The sequence below is a fragment of the Trichechus manatus genome, unplaced genomic scaffold (genome assembly GCF_000243295.1).
Source record: "Trichechus manatus latirostris isolate Lorelei unplaced genomic scaffold, TriManLat1.0 scaffold00084, whole genome shotgun sequence".
Lineage (NCBI taxonomy): Eukaryota > Metazoa > Chordata > Mammalia > Sirenia > Trichechidae > Trichechus > Trichechus manatus.
This window is the reverse complement of record NW_004444020.1, coordinates 1,019,139-1,033,654: the sequence shown is the minus strand read 5'-3', so window position 1 is coordinate 1,033,654 and position 14,516 is coordinate 1,019,139. Positions and strand designations below refer to the sequence as shown.

Below are 14,516 nucleotides of genomic sequence, written 5' to 3'. Positions count from 1 at the left end.
TTGTTACAACTGATGAGCCAATATTGATACATTTTTATTAACTAAAGTCCATAGCTTATATTAGGGTATGTTGTACCATCCTATTGGTTTTGACAAATGCATAATGTCATGTATTCACCATTACAGTATCATACAGAATAGTTTCACTGCCCTAAAAATGCCCTGTGCTCCACCTAGTCATCCCTTTTCCATTCCTCTGGCCCCTTGACAACCTCTGATCTTTTTAGTGTCTCTATGGTTTTGCCTTTTCCAGAATGCCACTGTGATCATTAAGGTTGTGAGTCAACGTGGCTGGGCCATGATTTTCAGTAGTTTGGCAATTATGATGTAGTTTGACAGTCATATAATGATGTAATCACTTCCATGATGAGATCTGATATAATGTGATCACCTCCATGATGGAATCTTCTCTGCATAGACAATCTGTTGAAAGAGAGTTTTCTTGGGGGTGTGGCCTGCATCCAATATAGATGGACTTTCTGGAAAGGTTAATGGGTTTTGCTCTGTTTTGCATCCTGCATTTGGCTCGTCAGCATCTGACCTCCAGTTCTTGGGACTTGGGTCTGCAGCCTGCCATCCTACCTGCTGATCTTGGATTCGTCAGCCTTCACAGCCATAAGCCAGCAGCCAGCTGTCTGACCTGTGGATCTTGGGTTCGTCAGCCTCTTCAGCTACGTGTATCAGGAGAAGCCTCTAGCCTTTGCCTGAGGCCTGACCCATGGACTTGGGACATGCCTCTACAACCTTGTGAGCCATTTCCTTGAGATAAATCTCTTTTTATATATATATATAATCTCTCTCTATATATAGATCAAAGACCACAGCCTTCAGTATGGATTACACCTCAACATAAAGAAAACAAAAATCCTCACAACTGAACCAATAAGCAACATCATGATAAACGGAGGAAAGACTGAAGTTGTCAAGGATTTCATTTTACTTGGATCCACAATCAACACCCATGGGAGCAGCAGTCAAGAAATCAAAACACGCATTGCACTGGGCAAATCTGCTGCAAAAGACCTCTTTAAAGTGTTGCAAAGCAAACATGTCACCTTGAAGACTAAGGTATGCCTGACCCAAGCCATGGTGTTTTCAATTGTCTCATATGCATGTGAAAGCTGGACAATGAATAAGAAGATGGAAGAAGAACTGACACTTTTAAATTGTAGTGTTGGTGAAGAATACTGAATATACCATGGACGGCCAGAAGAATGAATAAATCTGTCTTGGAAGAAGTACAACCAGACTGCTCCTTAGAAACAAGGATGGCAAGACTATGTCTTACATACTTTGGACATGTTGTCAGGAGGAATCAGTCCTTGGAGAAGAACATCATTCTTGGTAAAATATAGGGTCAGTGAAAAAGAGGAGGACCTTCAACGAGATGGATTAACACAGTGGTTGCAACAATGGGCTCAAGTGTAACGATTGTGAGCATGGCGCAGGACCGGGCAATGTTTCATTTTGTAGTACATAGGGTCGTTATGAGTCGGAACTGAGTCAACAGCACTTAGCAACACATATATGCAAACCAAAAAACCCATTGCTGTCAAGTCGATTCCGACTCGTAGTGACCCTATAGAACAGAGGAGAAATGCCCCATAGGGTTTCCAAGGAGCGGCTGGTGGATTCGAACTGCCAACCTTTTGCCTTTTGGTTAGCAGGCGTAGCTCTTAACCACCGCACCACCAGGGCACCATATATATATATATATATATATATTTACGCTTCACTGGTTTTGCTTCTTTAGAGAACCTAGCCTAAGATAGTCATTGAGTTGCAATCATATAGTATGTAGCTTTTTCAGATTGGTTTATGTCACTTAGCAATATGCATTTGAGGTTCCACAATGCCTTTTCATAGCTTGGTAATTCATTTATTTTATTGCTGAATAATACTTGAATAATACATTGTTACTTAAATGCTCAGCTGCTACCTGAAAGGTAGGCCGTTCAAGTCCACCAAGAGGCACCTTGGAGGAAAGGCCTTGCAATCTATTTCCAAAGAATTAGCCACTAAAACCCGACAGAACACAGTTCTACTCTGACACACATGGGTTGCTGTGAGTCAAAATTGACTCCACAGCAACTGGTTTGGTTTTGGTGTGGATATACCACAGTTTATCCATTCACCTATTGAAGGGCATATTGGCTGCTTCCAATTTTTGGCAATTATGAATAATGCTTTGGCACTGGAGCAAGAAAGTGTAGGTGTGATGCTAAACACAATAAACCAAAAAAAAAAAAAAAAAACCATTGCCGTCGAATTGATTCCAACTCATAGTGACTCTACAGGACAGAGTAGAATTGCCCCATAGGGTTTCCAAGGAGCGACTGGTGGATTTGAACTGCCAACCTTTTGGTTAGCAGCATGATCTCTTAACCACTGCACTACAAGGGCTCCCCTAAACACAATAGCAGATATAATTTAAAAGTTTTAAGGACTAAGGACTTCTACAAAGCCCAGTGTACTAGGCCCCAGAACAAGGTTTTACTGGGCCCAATCTGACCAGTAGTGAGCTATACTTTATCCTGCACAAGAAATGGTAAAGAGGGAAGGGAATACAGCCATGATGGAAATGGGAACTGGAATAGGGGTGGGTGTAGAAATTCTCATATAAAAGTCACTCCTTTGAGCAACATATATTGGGTCCACAGAAGGCTCGTTACCTGGAAGGAATGACACACAAGACCGTGAGCATCCATTAACGCTTTAACAAGGTTGGCTGCTCTACAGCCTGGGATGCAGGATGAGGACGTTGATGGAGAAATGAGTCAACAGCCTACAACAGCTGGGCTGGCTGCTTATTGGAACTGATGACCTCTAAAGTAAATTCAAGACAAAAAGTGTTTCTTCCCATGTATGCAGTTAAATTAACTAGGTCTAATCATGTTAAATTAGCAGGTAAATCAGCCCCACTACTTGCACTCAAGAGTTCTGGCACCTTGTATAAAGAACATAGTAGGAGAAGATAAATCTGCAACCCATAACGGATGGGAGAGGCGGGTCGTTGTTGTTGTCTTTTTTTTAATTTTCAGAACCCTGCAATTTCCTAGACTGGTATAAATTTTGCCTCATACATAGCTCAGAAATTCAGGAAAACAGATCTGGCCAGAGGAGCAGATAATGTTAACGGCCCCTCAGGCTATCCCCTCACACCTGAAGTGTTTGACTCCATCAGCAATGGAGGAGGAGGAATTCTAATTGTTGTGCAGATGGAAGACTGTAAAAAAGGGGCTAAAAACAGAGTTAGACAGTCTAGCTCTGCTACTTACTAGCTGTATGCTTTGCAGAAGTTGCTTCACCTCACCAAACTTCAGTTTCCTTTTGTGTAAAGTAATCATGATAGTCTCTTGATTCAGGGAAGCTGGGTGTAAAAGCCTGTGCTTAATGAAATAATCAATTATCAGAAAACAATTCTCCAATGCTACTTCTTTACTGAGCGGCAAATGAAACAGCTGACTACACTTAAGGAGTACATCATATGAAAACTATGCCTGTTTAAACACGATTAAATCTAGAGCAATAATTCAAAGCAAAGAGGCTCACAGTGTGAGACATGCACAAAAACTGAGATGCAGTGGGGGCACTTTAGATTTATAGCTCTCAGCTCATTCTCACTCTAGGGCACTCGATCTCTGAATGAAAGGTCAAGGGATATTGTCAGATGTCTTCGGGATCCGCTGCAGCGTTCACTCTCCGTGGGCTGTACCCAGCCAATGAGAGTATGGCGAGAATACTGCAGGCAGGTCATTCCTGCCCAGTGCGGGACTCCTCTTGTGGGAGGAGTCTCTGACCTGGGGCTCCCTATCAGCCTGGCCAAGACTTTTTCTGAACTGCACTGCAGTCCAAAGCTTTTCTCATCCAGCGCTCCTCCCTTCCTTCCCCTCAAAGGTATCAGGCCAGCATCATAGTTTGAGGCTCTCCCTACCTACTTCACAGGTACCTCCCTTTCATTTCTAATTCTGTCTTGTCATCTGCTTCCCGGAGGACCTGAATTGGCACAGCATATAAAGTACTGGGCACAGAAGGAAGGTTCTAGAAATGCTAGATGTTATTGTTATAATAGTTATGACCTCACTAAGCTAATGACTCCACTTTCAGAAGATGCTCCTAGAGGCACCTACCCTCATGATGTTCTGACCTGAGAGTCCTCAGTAGAATCTTAGGCCTTGTCCACCCCATATCTATCTTTCTGCCTCTGTGGCAATGTTCCAAGCAGAAGGTCATCACTGCTTTTCCTAATGCTTCACTGTGCAGAGAAAATTTCAAAATCACTGAAGGATTTGGAGAAAAAGTATTGAAAACTTCAGGTTGAGCTGGAAAAATGGGTGTCTTTGTAGTCCATCTTAACAAGAACAAATACCATGGTCTTGAAGAACCCTCTTAAAACTCCAATGAAAGTCACATCCATTAAACAGGTCCTTTCTTGAGGGAGTTCTGTGTCAAGTCATTATGGTCTACCTAGCATGTGTTTCACTGGCACACTTGGGACATTAGTTATTTTCAGAGAAGAAAAATGTGGTCAAGGCAGTAAGGGAAAACACAGAAGAGTCTACAAAAACACCCATCAGCCTTCAGCCCTAACATGAGAACGCATGGAACACTCTTTAGTGACAGGTCCCACAAATATTGCCAAGAACCCTGTTATGGTGATGGCTATAAACAGTATTCTCCTGAGATCTAAGAGGCTGATTCCAATTCAGTGACCACAGACTTCCCAGAGGAGCTACCAACAATTTGATAATGGCTTGTGATAAAAGGTGTTACTGATGCTCTGCTTATCACAGCAGAGAAACAACTGACGATCAACAGCAATGAGGTGCTTAATAAAACTGTGCTGTGGAGACCCTGCTGCTACTGAAAGGTTGTCATGGGCGGAACAAGGGGCTCAGCAATCAATCACAATGAAGCTCATGGCTGTTTTTCCTTTTGAAAGCACTGGATTGAAGTTCTTCTCTCATCAAAGTAAAGATGATGTGACTTTTGCCCCGGCTGGAGGAGGGGAATCAACTCAGATAAAAGCCCTGGTATGATGAGCACCTGAACTGATCATGGCACACTCAGAGGCCAAGGGGAGACTGGAGATGGGGCGAAGAGGCAAATCCCAGAGATGGCCACAAGACTCACCCATTTCACAAAGCCAAAAATGATGGGATCCCAGCATTGCATTCTTTAGTCGCTATTTGTGTGTTGCTAATAAAATAATTTAAAGAGGGGAGAGTTGACACTCATCACAACTCCATACTCACCACCTTTGGAGAGGGGAAATTATATCAAATTATTAGGAAAAATAAACGGGATTGTAATACCTGTCACTAATATAAATTACTCTGCTGTGATTTCCACTCCTGTTTCTCTTATGCAGTTCTATTCGAGGTTGATAAACCTTCTGTAGGAGAAAAAATATTGGCTTGGGTGAGAGATCTGGGACTGGTACATGGTTCTGACCCTTCCCGAGTTAGGTGACCACAGGCAAGTTGCTTCTCTCTCTGAAACTCAGTTTCCTCATCTGGAAAATAAGGATAAGAATAACTACCCAACAGGGTTTTGTGAGACAAAATACACGTGAGAAGCCTTAGATTACTGCCCAGTAGATTATTTAAGATCAATCACAAGCTGTCACATAATATGTGACAGATGCTCAATTCTGGGAGCAAAACTTACGCCCTTGTATTTATCATCTGTCTTAAGAAATAATAAGAAGGGATGTTTTTTATACTATTGTTGTAAAATCTCATTTTATCATTAAAGAATTTTGGCAGTATCATAAAAAGACTGAAAGATGGCTGGATAATTTCATAATAATAGCTACTATCTCATTACTTCATTAAATTCTGGGCTCTATTTTAAGTACTTTTCATTCATTATTTCATTTAATCCTTGTGATGGTTAAGGTTGTGTGTCAACTTGGCTGGGCCATGATTTTCAGTGGTTTGACTGTTATGTAATGATGTAATCATCTCCACGATCAGATCCGATATAATGTAGTTAGCTTCATGATGAGATCTGCTATGAGCAGCCAAGCAGTTGAAAAGGAGTTTCCTTGGGTGGCCTGCATCCAATATACATGGACTTTCTGGCAAAGCTCACTGGCTTTTGCTCTGTATCCTGCATTTAGCTCCTCATCATCTGACCTCCAGTTCATGGGACTTGAGCCAGTAGCCTGCCATTTGTCTCCCTCCCCTTTCCCTTCCCTGCCCCTGGATTTCTCTCAACATTTATTTCTCTCTTCATATATTTGTCTCTCAGACTACCTTTCTCTGTCCCTCCCTCCCCCATCTTTTCTCCTTTTCTCTCATCTCTTTCTCTGTTTAGCCCTATACCCATACCCTACTGGCTCCCTTCTCCCTGCCTCTCTCTCCTCTTATACAGAACATGAGAACATTTTTTATTCATTGTATTTACTGAATATTATGATGTATTGCTTAGTCTTCATTAACAATGTTTGAGTAGACTGTGTACAACCATTCTCCTCTCCAAAAATCACACCCCAATTAAGTTTCCATTGACTCAGGTATCCCTTGCTTGACTTTTATTTTTGTGATTTGCTTGACTTTTATTTTTGTGACTTAATGGTTCCCAGTTTATAAAAAGCTTCTCTGCCTTGTGAAGTTTGGGATTGAAAGGGTGATCAGATTAAGGGCTAAGAAGACAATGAAGTATATGAGCATAAAATGTCCCAAATCATCTGCTTTCTCCTCATTTATCTCTTGCTTTTCTCCTCCCCTACAGACATCGAACAGAGAAAGCATGTGTCAGGGCTATTCCTTGATTTATGACCAAGATGTAAGGATGGGCCCTCAGAAGGTGGAAGTGGCTAGAAAGATCATAACCTAAGCCCAGGATCTCTGGGCCTCATCCCTGGAACTAAACCAGTGTTTACATATTTGTTCACTGGGACATGACTCCCAAATCTAATTACCAGTCAGCAAAGTTAAAAAAAAAAAAAAAAGTCTCCTTCTCCCTACTAAAGGGCCTCAAAAGCTATATATGGGATGCTCCTCAGTGCACCTCTCCCCATATCCAGTAACTACTGTCTCCTCTAGCCACAGGCTAGTCAGGAATGGTGCTGCCCTTCCCCCTTCATCAACATGTCTGGACCAGATCTCAGGATTCCATGGTGCCCCACCTGCCTCTGAACCTTCTAAATCAAGAATTATCCCATGGAAAGCCTTGTGGAGCCATTATAAAGAACCAAACCCAACCCACTGCTGTGGAGTCAATGCCGACTCACAGCGACCCTACAGGACAAAGTAGAACTGCCCCACAGGGTTAACAAGGCTGTAAATCTTTAGGGAAGCAAACTGCTACATCTTTCTCCCTCAGAGCAGCTGGTGGGTTCGAATCACCAACCTTCTGGTTAAGCAGTCAAGTGCTTTAACCACTGTGCAACCAGGGCTCTTTGGAGCATTATAATAATCTCCAATCCTCCACCCTCCCACTCCACATTATAAAACTCTCTTGATTCTCTTCGGGGTCACAGTCCCATCAGTTCCACTACTTCGGGTGGGGAGCGGCCTGTACCTGGTTTGTTCTGTAAGCAGGCTGGGGCTCCTGGTCCTTGACCTCTTCCTCTGGCTCTGAGAACACTATTTCTTCTTCCTCCTCCTCACTCTCTTCAGAACAGGAATCAAATGCATCGGCATAATACTCTTCAGCCACAAGTGGGTCTTCTGGGATCTCTGAAATAAAGAATAAACAACAATCAGGTCCCAACACTTATTAAAATTATAATGAGGTTGGGATCCCCCTGTGTTTTCCCAGAGATGTACATTTTGTTTGCAATGTGTAGAGCTGAATCTTAGCTTCATGAAAGTACCCGGTTGAATGTAATTAACGTTCAGCAAAAAGAAATCAGCAGAAGAATGGAGAGGGGAGTCCACCTTTTGAAGGTGGGCAAACAAAAGCAGGGAACAAGACGAGGCTATCTGCTTTAAAGTCTTCACATTCAGAGGTATGAATCCTTATTACAAATGAAGAGACTAAGGTGCAAAAGGGAGCCCTGGTGGCGCAGTTTTTATGAGCTCAGCTGCTAACTAAAAGATTGGCAGTTTGAATCCCCCAGCCACTCCTTGGAAACCCCATGTGGCAGTTCTATTCTGTCCTGTAGGGTCACTATGAGTTGGAATTGACTGGATGGCAACAGGTTTGGTTTAGGCACAAAAACAGAGCAAGAAGCCCTGGCCGCAGGGCCCTATTATACAACCCACATTAAAGTTTTAGCAGAGGCAGTTGGAGTGGAGCTAGGCCAGCACTCTTCCTGGAAATTTTTTTTAAAGAAAATGTTAGTAGTGAGACCATGCAATATGGATCTAATTTATAACAAGACATTTTGGCCAACAGTGCAAAACTTTACCATTCTTTTCTCACAGGCTATGAAGGCTTTAGAGATGGAGTTCACTCTGGTGGATCCTACTCACTCACATTTACACACTGGCTGCATTTATTTAAAAAAAAAAAAAAAAGTACACCCACTTAAGCTGATGCCAAGAAGTGGCTACCCAAGTTACTTCGTGCAACATTATTAGTAATTAAAATAAAGTTGGTGCTTCAAACAATCTTCAAACAAGACAGGCTAAAAAATGAATCATAAAAAACATAATGATATCAACTCCAATTTGCTAAAGGGGACCTAGAAATAGAAAAATATCCTTGGGCAGGGAGAGGAAGAAATTACGTAATGATACCCAGCCATGGTAAAACAGTGGGCATTTTAGCCTTTGTACCATACTCTGACTTATAAACAAAATTATCCTAAATTATAATACACAGCACTGTTTTTCATTCCATTTTGCTATTTTCTGTCAAAAACTCAAACCAAAACTGTTTGCCATAGAGTTGATTCAGACTCATAGCAACCCTGCAGGTCAGAGTAGAACTGCCCCATAGGGTTTCCAAAGTTGTAAATCTTTACAGAAGCAGATTGCCACATCTTTACGGTAGGTTTGAACTGCCAACCTTCTGTTTAGCAGCCCAGCGCCTAACCACTGCACCACCAGGGCTCCCATTTTCTGTCTAGTGGAAAAAGATATGGAATTTGGGTTCAGAGAATCAAGGTTTGGATCTAGCTCTACCACCTTCTAGATGAGAACCTGGGCAAGAGACTTAAACTTACTGAGCTCCAAGTTCTCCAGTAAAACTGACATAAGGGCAATCAAGCAGGGTAGACATGGGGATTCGATAATACAATTCTTAGGAACACAGCCTGTAACTAGGTAAGCTTTATACAAATGTTCACTCAATTTCCACATCTGTAACAACAGACTTTTCATTAGCTAACTCCAGAATCCTTTGAAAAGTAAAATTCTTAATGGATATAGAATTCCCTAACAATACCAAAAAACCAAACCCATTGCCATCATGTCGACTCCAACTCACAGAAACACTATAGGACAGAGTAGAACTGCCCCACAGGGTTTCCAAGGCTGTAAATCTTTATGGAAGCAGACTGCCACATCCTTCTCCCATGGAGCAGTTCAAACTGCTGAACCTTTCGGTTAGCAGCTGAGTGCTTTAACCACTGTGCCACCACGGCTCCCCTCTTTCCACAACAATAGGAGACTTTAAAATCGGTTAATGTGTGGTTTCCCACTAAAACACAAGAGGCAGCACAGTGGAATCCAAAACAGTCAGATCAAAAGACATAAACTACATATATTAAAAACTGCCTTTGTCAATTGCTTAGGGAGGGGTATACTGGAGAATCTCATACTTTCTCTCGGTATTTCTAATCCACCTTGTTCAGTTGAGCACCAGATGAAATTTGTATATAGAGTCCATGTTTTTGTGAAAAATGCATACCTTTATTAGACTCACCTTCAGAATGACAAGATGGTTACAGAATGAGGAAGTATGTGAAAACTAAAATCCACTGAGAGGACAGCAGCAGTTCAGGGCTCCAGTGTGCCTCAAGTAGGGGCAAATGCTTGCTGAGTGGAATGGCAGGCAGAACCCCCATGCTACATCTCCTTCCCCCCTTTCTTCCCCTTTCCCTACATCTCCCCTACCTACCTCCCCCCAGTCTCTTTCCCTCTCTTCCCCCATCCCTGAGTCTCCCTCCCTCCCTCTCTTCTCCCTCTCCGAGTCTCCCCACTCACTTCCCCCTCTCTCCCTGAGTCTCCCCACCTACTTCTTTCCCCTCTCCCTGAGTCTCCCTCCCTTTCTTCCTCCCCCCTCCTTGGATTTCCCCCACCCACTTCCCCCTCTCCCTGAGGCTGTCTCTTTGACACTTATTTATTCATTCATTCACTCACTCATCATCTCTAGCTCTTGCTCTTCCTCTGTCTCATCCTCTCTTTCTCTTTCTCTCCCATCCTTCTCTCCCTACCCAAGGAAAGAATATTTGCTTTCAAGCTTGGCTATGGCAGTAAGAAATACGGTTTACATTGTGAGCAAGTGCACAGAAATGTGTATGTGTGCATGCGTGTGTAAATAAATATCTTTATAACTAAAAGATTCATATATCAAGGCTTATCCATACTACATATGATGTACTCTGGAATTTTCCATTCTACTTAATTAAAAAAAAAAAGCTAGTTGTAACTTGCAACTGATTTCATAGCCCACAGTTTGAAAAACACTGCTTTATAATGTTGGCTTTGGTAACAATAAGGCTTGCATTTAAATCATGTCTGTAACACTAGAAGATTTTTACCAACTTCTGCAGTCTGAAATTGATCGAAAATGCAATCAGGATGCACTGATAATTACTGGTGATTGCAATTCAAAAGTTGGAAACAAAGAAGGATCAGTAGTTGGAAAATATGGCCTTGGTGATAGAAACCATGACAGAGATGGCATGATAGAATTTTGCAAGACCAACAACTTTTTCATTGCAAATACCTTTGTAACAACATAAATGGCAACTACACACGTGGACCTCACCTGATGGAATACACAAGAATCCAATCGACTACTTCTGTGGAAAGGGAAGATGGAAAAGCTCAATATCATCAGTCATAACAAGGCCAGGGGCATCAGGATTGGAGGAAGACTCATTAACAACTTGCATTATACAGATGATACAACCTCGCTTGCTGAAACTGAAGAGGACTTGAAGCACTTACTGATGAAGATCAAAAACCACAACCTTCATATGGATTATATCTCAACATAAAGAAAACAAAAATCCTCACAACTGGACCAATAAGCAACATCATAATAAACGGAGAAAAGACTGAAGTTGTCAAGGATTTCATTTTACTTGGATCCACAATCAATATCCATGGAAACAGCATTCAAGAAATCAAATGACGCATTGCATTGGGAAAATCTGCTGCAAGAGATCTCTTGAAAAGTGTTAAAAAGCAAAGATGTCACTTTAAAGACTAAGGTGCACCTGACCCAAGCCATGGTTTTTTCAATTGCCTCATATGCGTGCAAAAGCTGGGCAATGAATAAGGAAGACCAAAGAAGAATTGACGCCTTTGAATTATGGTGTTGGCGAAGAATATGGAATATACCAATGGACTGCCACAAAAGAACAAATCTGTCTTGGAAGAAGTACAGCCAGAATGCTCCTTAGAAGCGAGGATGGAGAGACTTCGTCTCACATACTTTGGACAAGTTATCAGGAGGAATCAGTGCCTGGAGAAGGACATCATGCTTGGTAGAGTAGAGGGTCAGCAAAAAAGAGGAAGACCCTCAATGAGATGGACTGACACAGTGGCTGCAACAATGGGCTCAAGCATAACAACGACTGTAAGGATGGCACAGGACCCGGCAGTGTTTGTTCTGTTGTACACAGGGCTACTATGAGTCAGAAACTACCCAACGGCACCTAACAATGACACCAGCTCCATGACCTTGGGCATTATCTAAACTTTCTGCACTTTAGGTTTGTCATCTGTAAGATGGAGATGATAGTACCCATCTCATAGAATACTGTGAACACTAAATAGTACAATGGATACCAAGTGCTGCACACGTTACGTATCCAGTAAATGTTAGTTACTATGGGAAGTAGTAAGGCAAACAGTCCATAGTTTTGACTATAATGTCCATCACCAGGAAGAAATATAAATATTATAAATTACAAATATATACTAAGTTTAAAATATTTATTTACATTTCAAATAGAATCACCTCTCAATCCACATAGAACCCAACTCAAATGGGCAATAAGGAATCACTTCTCTGGTTTCCCTTCTGCTGGACTCCACAGAGGCCCTTAGGCATTTCACTACTGTCCTCCTCTCATTGTCCTTCCTATCCACTGGTTCCTCCTGGGCTCCTTTCAGGCTACTTAGAGAGAACCACTACAACAGAGGTTGTCAAACTTTGTCTGTAAAGGCCATAGTAAAATTTTTAGGCCTTGTGAGTTCATATGGTCTCTGTCACAACTACCTAACTCTGCCTTTGCAGCTTGAAAGCAGTCATAGATGGTATATAAACAATTAAGTGTGGTCATGTTCCAATAAAACTTTATTTATAAAAACAGGTAGTAGCTCTACAACACATACAAACCCTTCTCTTGCTAAAATACTAACCCTCTCCTCCCATGACATGCCTCATTGTACAAACTGTCTTAGTCTCTTTCCCTCTTTTATCAAGGATCCCCTCCAAGGAAGGGGAGGAAGGAAGAAATGATAAGGGGGAAAGTGCCATCCTGCCACATATACTTAAGCCTTGAAACAAACTGGGCTGGATCCATCACCAGTATTCCTTACACAAGCACAAGCTTGGTGCTGCTCACAACAGGGCTCATTTTCCAAGGGAAAAGTCAAAAGAAATTTAAGCCTGCTCAAACTGTGCTTGTCAAGCATGCGTTTTTCATACATGGGTCCAAACTGAAGCCTTGTTAGGCTAAGGCTCATTTCTCCTGTCACTGAAGGAAAAATAGTCTGTGATAAATACCTTTAATTTCCTCACACCCTAAAGTCAGCCTCGTAATAGATGCACTGGAATGGCATTCCAGCTCTCTGTGCTGCACAGGCAGTGAGAGTGTGTTGATAACAGAATCCAATAACGGCTGCCTGGGTTTGGACACAGATGCAGCAAAATCCACGCTGGACAAAAAGAGATGTAACCACCTGTTCAGGAAAAGGGTGGTTTCTGTCCAACCCTTCAGTAAGATTCAACTTTGCCTTCTATGATTTGAGTAAGCATCAGATCACATGGAGGGATGGTTAAAATGCAAAGTTGCTGATTCACTAGGTCTGGGTGAAGCCTAATAATCTGCATTTCTTACAAGTTCCCAAGTGATGCTGATGCTGCTGGTCCAGGGGCTATACTTTGAGAACCACAGCTCTTGAAGATAACAAGTTCAAATAGAATCACCATGATATGATATTCTATAATATCACAACATCTTCCAATCTTTGGATGTTAAACACGAAAACTGACAAAAGAAATAACTGTACTTTAGAAAACCTCAAATTGCTGCACCATTAGGTGCACATAATCTCTGTGGAGTTACAAGGGACTAAACCCATTTTATTGATGGGTAAGAACAGAGCTGAGGGTGAGCAGCCTAAAGTCATGGCCCTTATATTTACACAGCACTTTACAGTTTTAAAAGCACATTCACATCCATTATTTCATTTTATCAGTGCAACAACTCTTCAAGATAGACCAGGAAGATACTTTTATACCCATCCTGCAGATAAGCGAGACTCAGCCACTCTCAAAACCCATGAAAAGTCAAGCAGCTCTCACGGTGGACACAAGGGTCCTATTTTTTTTTTTTTCTAGGTAATGTGATGGCACCCAACAACAGTGCTACTTTATGGTTAGCTAGGAATTTTCATCTTTGCTAGGAAAACAATTTCATAAATGAAAGTCCCGCTTATTTTCCCCACAATTCTGAAAATTGGAAAATGAGGAACACACTTTTGACTTATGAGATAGGAAAGCTGAAACTCAGTCATACCTGGTAAATTGTCCGAAAGGACCTGGGAATATTGAATGCCAGGGGCCCTCACTCAGACCCAGCCCAATTCTCACTTCCCTCTATCTCAGATGTGCTCAAACTTGATAGTGCATCAGAATCACCTGGAGGCCTTGTTAGAACAGATTCCCAGGCTCCACGCTCAGAGTTTGATTCAGTATAGCAGGACCCACGGTTCTGCATTTCTAATAAGAGCCCAAGTGGTGTTGATGCTGCTTAGTCTAGCAACACGCTTTGCCAACTATTGCTCTAATAGGACCTTCAAGGAGGAAATGACATACAGGTGAAATTGTTTAATGAGAAACTCTATGTTATTTCATATATTATTGCACCAGCTCTTTAAACATCTAAAATGATCAGGAAATACATTCGAGAGTTAAAAAAAAGAGAACAGAAAAAAAGAGCCAGTTGTCATGAAACTGGAACTTTGCCTAAAGGCAAAAACCAAGTTTTTTTTTGAAGGAACTTAGTTGTTTAGAAGGAGTTATGTCAGCCTGCACACCCACCACCATCCTAAATGATCCTCACCTAGAGCAAATGCATGTAACCAGTGTAGCGGAGAGATTCTCAAAGGGTGGTCCCCAGAAGAGCAGCAGTGGTATCACCTGGGAGCTTGTTAGAA

General features: G+C 41.9%; 1 protein-coding gene across 1 annotated transcript in view; it reads right to left on the bottom strand.

Moving 5' to 3' along the window:
- The window catches only part of NEK11 (NIMA related kinase 11), a 423,428-nt gene that overhangs the window by 186,875 nt on the left and 222,037 nt on the right, over positions 1-14,516 (bottom strand). The window contains exons 12-13 of the mRNA XM_023735947.1: positions 7,531-7,688; positions 583-585 (exon numbers count right to left, since the gene is read on the bottom strand). Of these exons, the coding sequence (XP_023591715.1) occupies positions 583-585; positions 7,531-7,688 (161 nt within the window). The remainder of the gene's footprint in view (positions 1-582; positions 586-7,530; positions 7,689-14,516) is intronic.